This window comes from Gigantopelta aegis, chromosome 5 (assembly GCF_016097555.1).
Source record: "Gigantopelta aegis isolate Gae_Host chromosome 5, Gae_host_genome, whole genome shotgun sequence".
NCBI lineage: Eukaryota > Metazoa > Mollusca > Gastropoda > Neomphalida > Peltospiridae > Gigantopelta > Gigantopelta aegis.
This window is the reverse complement of record NC_054703.1, coordinates 16,251,913-16,267,924: the sequence shown is the minus strand read 5'-3', so window position 1 is coordinate 16,267,924 and position 16,012 is coordinate 16,251,913. Positions and strand designations below refer to the sequence as shown.

The window sequence follows — 16,012 nt, the reverse complement described above, 5'->3', positions numbered from 1 at the left end:
TCTTGTATAGCAACCACCTGTATATAGAAGACACTGTATAACAACCACCTGTCTATAAAGAATATTGTGTATAGCAACCACCTGTATAGAAGACACTGTGTATAACAACCACCTGTCTATAAAGAATATCTTGTATAGCAACCACCTGTATATAGAGGACACATAGAACAACCATGTGTTTATAAAGAATATCTTGCATAGCAACCACCTGTATATAGAGGACACCTTGTAGAACAACCATATGTTTATTAAAAAAATCTTGTATAGCAACCACCTGTATGTAGAGGACACCTTGTAGAACAACCATTTGTCTATAAACATCTTTATTACAACCACATGCTTATATAAAACACATTGTATAACAATCAGTTGTGTATGAAGAGCATCTTACATAGATATCTGTTTGTAAGGACCACCTTGTATAGCAATCACCTGTCAGAATTACCAAATGTTTGACATCCAATAGCCGATGATTAATTAATCAATGTGCTCCAGTGGTGTTGTTAAGCAAAATAAATTTCTTCTTCTGTCTATAAAATTACATTTGTATAAGAACCACCTGTATAAAGAACTCACTACCTTGTGTTTTAACCCGTATTTAAAGGTGACCTGTTAAAACAGGTGAGATAAACAATATAAAGTCTGCGTTCATTGGCCTGACCCAGTTAATTAGTGAAACTTTGACTTTGGACAGGTAAAATGATTGATTAGCTAGCAAACATGCTTACAGCTATAAGATATATTTCTTTTCATCTTCAAATATAGATAGAATATTCTTATCACTGTATAAATAAAAATATTTTCATTACATATACATATACTTTCACGGGGTGATAAATATTTTTTTGTTTTTGCTTATTAGCATGATTACTTTTCAAATGCAATGCAGCATCTAAGGCTGTCAATTGTTTGACACCCAATAGCCAATGTATTTTCCATGCTGGGGTGTCATTAAAAATCTCTTGTCTCGTCTCGTCTCTCGTCTCGTCTCGTTTCCTGTCCTGTCCTGTCCTGTCCGAACCTCCAGGGGATCTTTAATTAATGTTTCTGTTCATATCTAAAATAAGCTAACCACTTTTAGTACACTATATAGTTGCACTCCGGACTAACCAGAGGGGACTATCAGTTTCATATGTGTCATTTGTCAGTATCTGTCTGTCGGTCCATCTGTCCCACTTATAACCGGCGTCGTGGTTAGGCCATCGGTCTACAGGCTGGTATACTGGGTTCGGATCCCAGTCGAGGCATGGGATTTTTAATCCAGATACCGACTTCAAACCCTGAGTGAGTGCTCCACAAGGCTCAATGGGTAGGTGTAAACCATTTGCACCGACCAGTGATCCATAACTGGTTCAACAAAGGCCATGGTTTGTGCTATCCTGCCTGTGGGAAGCGCAAATAAAAGATCCCTTGCTGCCTGTCGAAAAAGAGTAGCCTACATTTGTATGTGGCGATAGCGGGTTTCCTCTAAAAAAAACCTGTTAGAATGACCATATATTTGACATCCAACAGCTGATGATAAGATAAAAAATCAATATGCTCTAGATGGCGTCGTTAAATAAAACAAACTTTAAATTTTTACTAATAGAGTCTGAGACACAATTGCCATGACAACGCCATACAAATTGTATGCATGTGACGTCATTAGAGACTGAGTCTGAACTCTAAAAAGTTTTATAAGCATGGGTCCAGAACCAATTTCCTATCTATGTCTGATTGGCCTATTATACAATGTAAAATATGGCAGTGAATTCCATGTGTTTGAAAGAACGAACCATGCCACTGCAAACAAAAGTAGAAAATAAATATTACAGTATCATCTCATCATCTATTTAGCTGAGGCTGAGCTCATGATTCGGTTATATTTTAGGGACGGGACATAGCCCAGTGGTACAGCGCTCGCTCGATGTGCGGTCGGTCTGGGATCGATCACCGTCAGTGGGCCCATTGGGATATTTCTCGCTCCAGCCAGTGCACCACGACTGGTATATCAAATGGGATGGTGCATATAAAAGATCCCTTGCCGCTAATAGAAAAGAGTAGCCCATGAAGTGGCGACATTGGGTTTTCTCTCTCAATATGTGTGGTCCTTAACCATATGTCCGACGCCATATAACCGTAAATAAAATGTGTTGAGTGTATCGTTACATAAAACATTTCTTTCCTTCCTTCCATTTGTTGAAAGAACCATGCCACTGCAAACAAAAGTAGAAAATAAATATTACAACATACTAAATCTCAAGATAGTAGGTAAATATTTGTAAGCCAAAGTGATTATTGAACAAATCTATAGCTGAATTGTTTTTAGACCTAGCACGTAAAATGAAAATCATCTCATCGTCTATTTATATAGCTAAGGATGAGCTCATGATTCTTTGATATTTTTATTTTATAATGCTCTAAAATACATCTCAGAGATCCTAATTCTCCACACACTGTCCTAAACCCTCCACTCACCCCGTACTGTCTTTATTTCTAGCAGGCTCTATGTTTTCTTAGCAGGCCATATTTCTTTTGGCCTGCTATGTTAAAGAGACATACCCTAGTTTCAATCTGTGAAAATTAACACTAAGTTTAGTTGATCTACAAACCTGTAACACATTTGGATAAAGTTACACTTGAGTGAAACATGAGGCTGTGACTTTGAAATGGTGAAAATACCCTCTAAAAATAGACTATAACTCGACTCCGTAACTTTTACTTCTCAGACGCGTTTTTAAAAATATGAGAAGTGCATTTTGTGATATTAAAAACACCAGGATGACCAAAAACACTTCGAATGTATGGTAAAGTATGATTTGAGTTATCAAAACCAGCTATAATAGTCAAAAATATGCCTTAGTGTTTAAAAACTAGGGTATTTCCCTTTAAAAGAAATAACAGCAGGCCATATTTTACTTCCTATATTTAGCCTCTGTGTAGAATGGTGCTAATAAAAAAGAGTAGCCCATGTGGTGGCTGAAGTGGGTTTCATATCTCTTTATGTGTGTGGTCCTTAACCATATGTCCAACACCATAAAATCGTAAATAAAATTTGATGAGTGGGTCATCAAATAAAATAAAGCTAACAGTGTATTTGTATGAATAATAAGTTTGTCAACACATAGGCTCATCCTGTATAGACTGTTTGTGCTGCATTAAACAGATGCTCATCTTGTATTTGTGTATTAATATGTGTAATCTGGAGACTCATTCTGTGTAGCTTTTTTGTGTATTAATATGCAAAAACCGGACCCTCTATAAACCACAATTCCCTCAAAACTGGATATTTATTACAGACCCTTTTTAAGTACCAATACAGGACATAACCTCTCTAAACCGGACATTCCTTTAAACTGGACTTTTTACTTCGTCCTGTGGGGGGGGGGATTTAGCCCAGTGGTACAGCACTCGCTCAATGCGCGGTTGGTATGTGATCGATCCCTGTCAGTGATTTCTCGTTCCAGCCAGTGCACCACGACTAGTATATCAAAAGCTGTGGTATGTACTACCCTGTCTGTGGGATGGTGCATAGAAAAGATCCCTTGCTGCTAATCAAAAAGAGTAGCCCATGAAGTGGTGACAGTGGGTTTCCTCTTTCTATATCTGTGTGGTCCTTTCGTCATATGTCTGTCGTAACAGTAAATAAAATGTGTTGAGTGCATCGTTAAATAAAACATTTCCTTCCTTCATCCTGTTTGGTTTAGAAGAGTTTCACTGTAAGTATATTGTTTAAAATGTTCCTCAGAAAGTATGAAATTAGCAGGTAAGCCTTAATTTTGGAATACACTTAAAAGCAAGTGCAGGATCGTACCACCTTGGTGGATCCATTCGACTGATTGGGGGGTTTTCTTCTTGTTCCAGCCAGTATACCACAACTGGTCAAAGGACATGGTATGTGCTTTCCTGTCTATGGGAAAGTGCATATAAAACATCCCTTTCTGCATTAGGAAAAATGTAGCAGGTTTCCTCTGCTGACTATGAGTCATAATTACTAAATATTTGATATCCAATAGCTGATGATTTATAAATCAATGTGCTCTAGTGGTGCTGTTAAACAAAACGAACTTTCTTTGATGTTGTGTCAGTTTGTGTAGCCTCTGGTAGAAAGAATAAAAAATAAAAAATAATAAAAATAAAAATTTCTTTAACGACACCACTGGAGCACATTGATTAATTAATCATCGGCTATTGGATGTCAAACATTTGGTCAATCTAATTAAAATTAGCTCCACTGTTACATGTGGATCTAATACCAGCCAGTTGGAGCTCATGTCCACCAATCAGAACCTTACTTGCAGAATCATGCCAATAATTTGAAAATATTCCGAATTATCCTGAGGGTATACGACATGTTTCGTGTGAATTACGGATGCCTTTAAACATGTTTTATTTTATAAATAAATAAAAAACATTTTATGTAAAATTGAAGACTGATAACCTATCCCGTACGTATTGGTATGGTTCGCTGTACTGCGGCCACTAAAATAGACTCGCCCGATATTTTTTGAATTTGTATGCTCCCAAATAACGTTATAAAAGGCAAAGTGTGATTGATCAATATTTAAATTATTATTTACTGACGAAATGTTACCTGGACATTGGAGACTACGCAGTGTTTTTAGCAATCCGATTATACTGGTCTAAATAAGGCATTCGTAATTCACATGAAACATATCATATACCCTCAGGATAATTCGGAATTTTTTCAAATTATTTTCAAATCACTGGCATGATTCTGCAAGTAAGGTTTTGATTGGTGGACATGAGCTCCAACTGGCTTGTTGTAGATCCACATGTAATAGTGGAGCTAATTTTAATTAGATTGACATTTGGTAATTCTGACTCGTAGTCATCAGAGGAAACCCGCTACATTTTCCCTAATGGATGGATCCACTGAGGTGGTTCAATCCTGCGACGCAAGCACCTCAATCGAGCACTCAACCAACTGAGTGAAATCTCGCCCCCAAAACTCACACAGTGTTTGTCTTGAGAAGAAGAAAAAGTGTTCACATGTTGTGTTGTATTTCAGGTAACAAGGAGTTCGCTTCGCCATGTGGAAGAAGATCCTAGCTGTGCTGTTCGGCGTTGTCATTGGTTACTGGTTTTATGATGACTTCGACCCAGGTACTAGTTTCTTTACTGCTTTCTTTGTTTAACATAATTAATCTCCTCGAGTGAACCCATTCTCTGATTGGATTTTCCCCCCATCCCAATCAGTGTCTCATAACTGATATATCAAAAGTCATGGTATGTGCTATCCTGTCTGGGAAAGTGCATGTAAAAGATCCCTAGCTGCTAATCGAAAAGAGTAGTCTATGGAGTGATGACAGCGGGTTTCCTCTCTCGATATCTGTGTGGTCCTTAACCACATGTCCGACGCCATATACCCCTAAATAAAATGTGTTGAGTGCATTTAAAAAACAAACATTTCCTTCCTTCCTCTAAAACTCATCCAGCCTACATCCATGATGGTCACTCTTTGCTGTTAGTGTTGGTGTGATCCCTTATTTCTTTCCGGGGATGGAACGCAGCCAAGTGGTAAAGCATGCGCCTCATGCGCAGTCGGTCTAGGATCGATCCCCATCAGTGAGCCCATTGGGTTATTTCTCCTTCCAGCCAGTGCACCACGACTGGTATATCAAAGGCCATGGTATGTGCTATCCTGTCTGTGGGATGGTGCATATAAAAGATCCCTTGCTGCCAATGGAAAAATGTAGCGGATTTCCTCTCTATGACTGTGTCAAAAATAACCATATGTTTGACATCCAATAGCTGATAATTATTAAATCAATGTGCTCTAGTTGTGTCGTTAAACAAAACAATTTTTTTTTTTTTTTTTTCTTTCAGTTAGTATCAGTGCTTTAGATCTCACTAATTTGGGCACAATGGCGACTTTTATATTTTTTGAGTGCAGGAAGGTCGTTTTAGTTCCATTAACAGCCGCTGGAAAGTTATCAGTATTCACAAATGCATTTCTACTTATTTTAATGTAATTGGGGGCAAGAGGTAGCTCAGTGGTACAGCGCTCGCTTGAAGCGTGGTTGGTCTGGGATCGATCCCCGTTGGTGGGCCCATTGGGCTATTTCTCATCACAGCCAGTGCACCATGACTGGTATATCAAAGGCCGTGGTATGTGCTATCCTGTCTATGGGATAATAGGTTAATTTGCATGACATCTTTTTACTGATACAGGTAACCACGTGGATGCAAAAAAGGTTGATAATGTTTTGAATTCATGAAATGAAGCCAGTGCACCACGACTGGTACATCAAAGGCTGTGGTATGTGCTATCCTGTCTATGGGATGATGTATATAAAAGATCCCTTGCTGCTAATAAAAAAAGAGTAGCCCATGAAGTGGCGACAGCGGGTTTCCTCCCTCAATATCTGTGTGGTCCTTAACCATATGTCTGACACCATATAACCGTAATTAAAATGTGTTGAGTGCATCGTTAAATAAAAACATTTCGGTTTAATGTAATTAAACTTAATATTTCAGTGATTTTGAAGTGAAATATTTTGAGATGTATTTTGGGCATATGTATTTTTGGGCGTATGTATTTTTGGGCGTATGTATTTTGGGCGTATGTATTTTTGGGTGTATGTATTTTGGGCGTATGTATTTTGGGCACAATTTTTATCGCCTTAGCTTTGATGTGATCTAAAACCCTGAGTTATATTAATCTGGTTTACAGTAGTTTAATGTGTTACTTATAGTTTTCTATTAATCTGGTTTACAGTAGTTTAACGTGTTACTTATTGTTTTCTATTAATCTGGTTTACAGTAGTTTAACGTGTTACTTATTGTTTTCTATTAATCTGGTTTACAGTAGTTTAATGTGTTACTTATTGTTTTCTATTAATCTGGTTTACAGTAGTTTAACGTGTTACTTACAGTTTTCTATTAATCTGGTTTACAGTAGTTTAATGTGTTACTTATAGTTTTCTAACTGTTTTGTCTTTCAGGTAAACTGAAGGGGAAGCGTGTGGTTATTACGGGTGCGTCTGCCGGGATCGGGGAGCAGATAGCGTATCACTACGCCAGGTTTGGTGCTAACGTTCTGGTGACTGCGAGACGAGGCAGTGTGTTACAGGAGGTAAGTCGGAAATCGTTTAGTCTTAGATTTGCTTTCCATTTTATCATGCGTGTTTCCACCTGCATTTTATTATGCACTTTTTCACACACATTTTATTGTGCAAGTTTCCACACACATTTTATTGTGTACGTTTCCACACATATTTTATTGTGTACGTTTCTTCAACAATGTCCAATTTTGTATAGTGATCTGCTTGCGAAAACGCAGATATGGAAAAACACATCCACACGTGGAAAGGTGCATGATAAAATGTGAGTGGAAACTTGTATGATAAAATGTGAGTGGAAACTTGTATGATAAAATGTGAGTGGAAACTTGTATGATAAAATGTGAGTGGAAACTTGTATGATAAAATGTGAGTGGAAACTTGTATGATAAAATCCGTGTGCAGGGCTTCTAGAATTTTATAAAAATCCACTAGCCATGGGATCAGTGATTTTAAAAATGTGCTAGCCATGAGTAAAAATTCACTAGCCCTACTTTAAATAAATATAATTTTACTAATAGTAATAATCAGATATGTCACCTAAAGAGGGAGATAGAGCTTAAAAATCCTTAGATTGGGGGTGGAAAGAAGGGGCAGGATATTCATATTTAAAAAAACACGTAAATGCAGCATTTTACAAGGTTTTTTTCCACTAGCCATTGGGCTAGTTATAGTAGTTATTTACTAGCCCAAAATTGAATATCACTAGCCATGGGAGTGGGCTACCATAATCTAGAAGCCCTGGTGTGGAAACTCACCCGATAAAATGTGAGTGGAAACTTGCATGATAAAATGTGAGTGGAAACTTGCATGATAAAATGTGAGTGGAAACTCATACGATAAAATGTGAGTGGAAACTCATACGATAAAATGTGAGTGGAAACTCACACGATAAAATGTGAGTGGAAACTCACCCGATAAAATGTGAGTGCAAACTCGCATGATAAAATGTGAGTGGAAACTCATACGATAAAATGTGAGTGGAAACTCACACGATAAAATGTGAGTGGAAACTCACACGATAAAATGTGAATGGAAACTCACACGATAAAATGCATGTGGAAACATTAAAGTTTTGTGTTTACTCCATTTGTCACAAACTGCCAGTGCTACATGTACATCAATAAAACTTTTTTTACAGTTGCACCTATGGATGTTCATCACAATGTGTACATGTATATAAAATATAAAACGTACATCAATAAAACTTGGTTTATAGTTGCATCTATGGATGTTCATCACAATGCATACATGTATACAAAATATAAAACATGTACGTCAATAAAACTTGGTTTATAGTTGAACCTATGGATGTTTATCACAATGCATATATAAAAAAAAAAAAAAATTAATTAAAATAATAAACAATTTTAATTGAATTTTTAAAATTAAAGTTAAATGTTTAAAAATTTTTTAAAATAAACATGCATTGAATGTGTTTATGGTAGGCGAAACATCTAATTTCACAGAATTCTTTTTTACCATTAACTTTTAATTTAATAGATCAACCATGGGTTACTAATTAACTCTATTGTTGTGTTACATACCATGTGTAGGTAAGTAATGGTGAGTACCGGTAATGAGAGAACTGTTTGTGTTTTCAGGTGGTGAAGAAATGTCGGGAGGTCGGAACACCGCAAGGCCGGTACGAGTACGTGATAGCGGACATGAGTAATCTGACCTCCACACAGTACGTCATCAGAGTATGTTCAAGGTTAAATATTACAGGAAAATATCACCTCAAAATATCACATGAAAATATCACCTCAAAATATCACATGAAAATATCACCTCAAAATATCACATGAAAATATCACCTCAAAATAATATCTGAAAATATTGTAGTACAATGTATCAACACAGTACGTCATCAGAGTATGTTCATGGTTAAATATTACCTGAAAATATTACATGAAAATAACACCTCAAAATATCACCAGAAAATATTACATGAAAATATTAAAGTACAGTGTTATCCACACAGTACGTCATCAGAGTATGTTCATGGTTAAATATTACAGGAAAATATCACCTGCAAATATTACAATACAGTGTTATCCACACAGTAGGTCATCGAGTATGTTCAAGGTTAAATATTAGGTCTACCTGGAAATATCACCTTAAAATATCACATTAAAATATCACCTGAAAATATTACATAAAAATATTACATGAAAATATTGAAATACAGTGTTATCCACACAGTACGTCATCAAAGTATGTTCAATGTTAAATATTACTTCAAAATCTTGCAATGCTGTATAATGCACATGTTAGCACACACGCACACACAAATAACAACATAATTTCCAGTAATAATGTTGTTTTTCACTGGTTGTGGCATCATTAGAGGCTGTTTTCGATGAGCTTGGGTCTCACTACACAGATGTCGTCTGTCATTGAAATCCATGTTAAATTGCCCAACTTCAAACAAAGATTGCCAATCGAACGGGTTCTCATTGGCACTAACAACATACACCATTGCGAACATACATTATATAAGCATTTATTTTCACTACCAAAATTGAGAACCTTTCCATCTCAGTTTTTTGCTATATAACCACATCTGGCTGTAGTATCGGTCCGAACAGGTGGTTCATTAACCGATTCACTCCGGCTGTCTATTGTGCTATACACCCATGTCCCAAAAATTCAATGCACAATATTACAAAATAACATGGACAAAATACAGCCAGAAGGCTTACCATTAAACATACAAATCATTTTAATTCTTCCCCAATTCCTAGACGTGAATATGTGAACCATAACATGTGTCACAATTAGGACCTATAGTGGACCGTCATCATTCAACTCTCACCCGGAAGTGAACTGTGTAGAGAGACATGGTTTGAGGCATGGTTTTTGGTAACCACATATAGCGTTCACATCTTACTAGAAAATTGTACATGCAACAAAGCGCCCTTGGTTTACATCTCTTCGGCCCTTGGTTTACATCTCTGCCTTTTGTTCGACTTCTAGGAGGCTGTTCGACTTCTAGGAGGTATCGACATATTGGTGCTCAACCACATCATGGCATTTCCTCTCGGTGAGTGGCTCGGCTCCCATGAAAACCTCACACAGTTCTCCAAGATCATGGACATCAACTTCCGCGCATACGTCCATCTGTCGTCCCACGCACAGACCCACCTCGAGAAGAGTCACGGAAGCATCGTTGTCGTATCATCGTATGCTGGTGAGATGTTCTTTATAAATTTGTTAATTTAGTTTTCAATTTTGTAAAAATTATTTTTATCATGCAAACACTGTTTCTATTGACAGATTATGATGACCAATTAAAGCAAAATCATAAAGTATACTAGCTTTTGACGTCACTCATATGACGACGTCACACGCATAGCTACATTACAAAATTTGCTCATTTGACCTCTAGGTCATCATACAATGTGGCTTAAATAACAGAAATAGCTTTTCCCCTTAATTGTTATTGTCTGCAGGATAAAAATAATAACTAGTTACTGACGTCGGACATCTGCTTTATCCTGTTACGGCCGAATGAGAAATTCCGCTTGGCAGATCTAGCCTCACAGAATTTCCCATTCTTACCTTCACAGGATAAAGCTGATATCCGACGTCATTAACTAGTTATTCTCTTTATTTATCCACTGCCTCTTGTACTTTTTCTCCTTTGATTTCCATCTTAGGCTACTTTTCCATTAGTGTAGACAGGTGGTAAAATTAAATAGGGGATCGATCCCCGTTGGTGGGCCCATTGGGCTATTTCTCGTCACAGCCAGTGCACCATGACTGGTATATCAAAGGCCATGGTATGTGCTATCCTGTCAATAGGATAATAGGTTAATTTGCATGACATCTTTTTACTGATACAGGTAACCACGTGGATGCAAATAAGGTTGATAATGTATTGAATTCATGAAATGAAGCCAGTGCACCACGACTGGTACATCAAAGGCCGTGGTATGTGCTATCCTGTCTATGGGATAATAGGTTAATTTGCATGACATCTTTTTACTGATACAGGTAACCACGTGGATGCAAAAAAGGTTGATAATGTATTGAATTCATGAAATGAAGCCAGTGCACCACGACTGGTATATCAAAGGCCGTGGTATGTGCTACCCTGTCTATGGGATAATAGGTTAATTTGCATGACATCTTTTTACTGATACAGGTAACCACGTGGATGCAAAAAAGGTTGATAATGTATTGAATTCATGAAATGAAGCCAGTGCACCACGACTGGTACATCAAAGGCCGTGGTATGTGCTATCCTGTCTATAGGATAATAGGTTAATTTGCATGACATCTTTTTACTGATACAGGTAACCACGTGGATGCAAAAAAGGTTCATAATGTATTGAATTCATGAAATGAAGCCAGTGCACCACGACTGGTACATCAAAGGCCGCGGTATGTGCTATCCTGTCTATAGGATAATAGGTTAATTTGCATGACATCTTTTTACTGATACAGGTAACCACGTGGATGCAAAAAAGGTTGATAATGTATTGAATTCATGATATGAAGCCAGTGCACCACGACTGGTACATCAAAGGCCGTGGTATGTGCTATCCTGTCTATGGGATAATAGGTTAATTTGCATGACATCTTTTTACTGATACAGGTAACCACATGGATGCAAAAAAGGTTGATAATGTTTTGAATTCATGAAATGAAGCCAGTGCACCACGACTGGTACATCAAAGGCTGTGGTATGTGCTATCCTGTCTATGGGATGATGTATATAAAAGATCCCTTGCTGCTAATAAAAAAAGAGTAGCCCATGAAGTGGCGACAGCGGGTTTCCTCTCTCAATATCTGTGTGGACCTTAACCATATGTCCGACGCTATATAACCGTAAATAAAATGTGTTGAATGTGTCGTTAAATAAAACATTTCCTTCCATGAAATGATGTTATGTTGCAGTATACTCATCATTAACCTATTAAAGGGACACACCCTAGTTACGGCTAGTTGTTAACCATTACGGCGTTGTTTTTCACTATTAAACCCATTTTTTCACAAATTAAATTGCACTTTACTTACCGTTTATTATTTAGAATATACATTTCCATTCACCTGAAGTGTTTTTTGGTAATCCTGGTAATCCTGGTTTTTGCAATATCACAAAATGCATTTTTCTTATTTCTTAAAAAGGCACGCATGTTTGAGAAAAAACCGTTGAGCAGACAAGGTCTAATCTATTTTTAGACAGGATATTTCCATTTCAGTGTCACAGACGTTGGTATACCACATGACCGTTATCATTTTGGTTCGGTTTGTTTTCTCGTGCACGGTTCGCGCAATCAACATCCGATTTGTTGTTGTTCATTTGTGAGATTTTTCTTCACAGTTCGTGAACATTTTCAGTAACAATAAAGTTCAGACAAGTAAGTGTCTCAATACAAAACGTTACAAACCCTTAAAACCAATAATTTTGCTAAGTCTTACGATATCTGGAGAGGGGATACAACCAGGACACAACAGTTGGAACATGTCCAGGAGAGGTGAAAAGAACGCACCCCAAGTCTGTGCGTACTCTGTGAAATTTGTAGTGACGTAGGCATCGTTGTGCTTTGAGCGACATCTACCGGTGACATCAGAATACTAACTTTCAAAATTATTTCAAGCAATTGGGACATGGGGATTCCCATGGTATTTATCGATATAAAACCTGCTTTTACACTCCATTTGATAAAAACGTGATCTAAGTGTGTTACAGGTTTGTAGATTAACCAAATTATAATTTATTTTCGCTGGATGGAACTAGGGTGTGCGGCTTTAATGATGTCACATGGATAGAACCGCATCATAAAAGTGCCTCAATGGAAATGAGCTAAGCACACAGGCAGAACGTCTAGATGGCTAGCCGCGTGGTTAGAACCACCGTAATGGAAACAACGCCTTATTTCTTCCTGATGTGGCAGCTCCTCCTGTCAGCTCCTCCTGTCCACCTCCATATCCCTAGTCTCTCCAGCTGTGACAGATGCTTGTCTGTTGTATCCATGCATGCCACACACATACCATTTCACATCGTCTTTAGCTGTGGGCGTAGTCTTTCTATAGTTACCCTGAACATTCATTGACATGTTTACCTTTATTTGACACCCAGTAGCTGGAGGGCAGGACGTAGCCCAGTGGTAGAGCGCTCGCTCGATGCATGGTCGGTCATCGATCGATCCCCATCAGTGGGCCCATTGGGCTATTTCTCATTCCAGCCAGTGCACCACGACTGGTATATCAAAGGCCATGGTATATACTACCCTGTCTGGGATGGTGCCTATAAAAGATCCCATGTTGTTAATCGAAAAGAATAGCCTATGAAGTGGCGACAACGGGTTTCCTCTCTCAATATCTGTGTGGTCCTTAACCGTATGTCTGACGCCATATAACCGTCAATAAAATGTGTTGGGTGCGTCATTAAATAAAACATTTCCTTCCTTTTTCCCAATTGCTGATGTGTTTTTCTTGCTGTGATGTTGTTCTTTCGTTCGTTCATTTATTCATTCATTCATTTATTCTGACAATTTCAGAGAGTGTTCAGTAGTTACTTCTGGATTTAGATTTAACATTTTGTTCTGCTCTTTGTTCTTTCTCTCCAGGAAAAATAGCTGTGCCCTTTGTGGCTCCTTATGTGGCATCCAAGTTTGCACTGGATGGATTTTTCAGCACACTCCGGCAAGAGCTCAGACTGCGAAACTGTGATATTTCTGTTACCCTGTGTGTCATAGGGCTTGTGGGTAAGTCAGTGGCTCAGTCTTATGAGATTTTTCTATTACCGTATATCTTCGCCTGTAAGTCGATCTCGGCTATAAGTTGAGTCCCTAATTTCAAGCCCTGAAAACTTATTTTTTTATTGACCCGTTTATAAATCGACCCATGAAAAACAACTTATAAATATTGAAGTATTTCTTATTTTCAGCACATAAGAACAACAATATACAATATTTGAACAAAAGAAAATTATTTTACAAACTTCAGTTTTCACGTTTTGTACATTGCAATCAAACTACATAGCATCAAAACAAAGTATTCCCTTAGTAGATAGTGAAAGCTGTTTGACTGTTACCGTATGGCACTGTACAGCATAGTTTTGTGCACAGACAACAACTTTATTTATAAACACTGACAACAGATCACTACGATAAAACTGAAAGTATCAGTTAATCACATGTTTTGCCACCATATTAATACATGTAAGGAGGATAACTCTGGAAAGTACACTGGTTTTTGTACCAAATGATGTATACATGTCCCTATTGCTCTAGTGAACTGCAGAGATCAGTCTTAAGCTGTTTTAAGGGAAAGCTCAGTAATATTCATGAAGTTAATCACCGACAAAACATTGTTTGAACAACCATTAATGCCAGTGACCAGATTTCAAAATAAACTCAGGCAACAGGTAGTTAGTATTGTTTACATTTTTGCTATTAGTGATGACTGTTATTTTAACTAAGTGGACTGTTCTCTTGGCATGTGAGTGAGATCGCACGCCTTTTTGCATAACCAAAACCGTTCTAATGCCAAAAAAAAAAAAGGTTATAAAAATAAATGTGTCAAATTAACATATTTGAGTATAAATACAGGGCATACTTCAACAATAAAACTTGTAAAATAATCCCCAAAAAGGTAATATTTTGGGGTGAATTTTTTTTACCCGCTTATAAGTTGGGTGAAAAAAATTTGACTTATAGGCGAAGATCTACGGTACTCTGTCTGTTATAGGGCTTGTGCGTAAGCTCTGTGTGTCATAAGGCTTGTAGATAAGTCAGTGACTCGGTCTTAGGTGATATTATTACCGTTTCTATCATAGGGCTTGTGGGTAAGTCTTATGTGATATGTTTGTTACCCTGTGTCATAAGGCTTGTGGGTAAGTCAGTGACTTAGTCTTATGTGATATTTCTGTTACCCTGTGTCATAGGGCTTGTGGTTAAGTCATTGACTCAATCTTATGTGATTTTTCTGTTACCCTGTGTCATAGGGCTTGTTGGTAAGTCACTGACTCAGTCTTATGTGATATTTCTGTGACCGTGTCATTAAAACTCACTCTGGGTGGGAGCCAGTACTAGGTTGCGAACCCTATACCTACCAGCCTTATGTCTGATGGCTTAACCACGACACCACCGTAGCCTGTGTTTTCAAATAAGGACCATCTCTAGAATTATACCATTCTAAGGTAGATAACTCCTACCTTATTGACTGGACCAACTCATTCGATCATCTGAAATATAAGGGACGTAATTCTTCCCATGCTCTGGGAATGTGTGTATCTTTTTCTCTCCCTTTATTTAACTCTTTGTTTTGTGATCTGGTTAGATCATTAAGTGAAACAAACTTTATATAAAGTGCCACTGCTACTACCGGTCTCGGTGGTGTCGTGGTTAAGCCATCGGACATTAAGACTGGTAGGTACAGGGTTCGCAGCCCGGTACCTGCTCCCACCCAGAGCGAGCTTCAACGACTTAATGGGTAGGTGTAAGACCACTATACCCTCTTCTCTCTCACCAACCACCTAACAACTAACCCACTGTCCTGGACAGACAGCCCAGGACAGCGTGCTTGGACCTTAATTGGATAAGCACGAAAATAAGTTCAAATGAAATGAAAAGTTTTGCTTGTTTTTCGGGTTTTTTAAAACTTGTTATGTTCAAAATTGGCGGGAGATAGAGATAACACCACAAATTCCTTGTTTGATATACTGTGCAAAGATTACATGTTATTTTTATTTTATTTTATTAATTTTTTATCAAATTGACACCCAATAGCTGATGTATTTTTCGTAGTGCTGGGGTGTCGTTAAACATTCTTTCATTCATTCATTTTATGAAATTGACCTCTTGGGAAATTAGAGGTGGGACGTAGCCCAGTGATAAAGCCTTTGCTTGATGCACGGTCAGTCTGGGATCGATCCCCATCGGTTGGCCCATTGGGCTATTTCTCACTCCAGCCAGTGCACCACGACTGGTATA

The 16,012-nt window shown here is 37.8% G+C and overlaps 1 protein-coding gene across 1 annotated transcript in view; it reads left to right on the top strand.

Moving 5' to 3' along the window:
• LOC121372891 (hydroxysteroid 11-beta-dehydrogenase 1-like protein) overlaps positions 1-16,012 on the top strand; it is a 122,945-nt gene that overhangs the window by 102,702 nt on the left and 4,231 nt on the right. The window contains exons 3-7 of the mRNA XM_041499328.1: positions 5,012-5,106; positions 6,948-7,078; positions 8,669-8,767; positions 10,044-10,257; positions 13,646-13,783. Coding sequence (XP_041355262.1) covers positions 5,034-5,106; positions 6,948-7,078; positions 8,669-8,767; positions 10,044-10,257; positions 13,646-13,783 — 655 coding nt within the window. The 5' untranslated portion in view covers positions 5,012-5,033. The remainder of the gene's footprint in view (positions 1-5,011; positions 5,107-6,947; positions 7,079-8,668; positions 8,768-10,043; positions 10,258-13,645; positions 13,784-16,012) is intronic.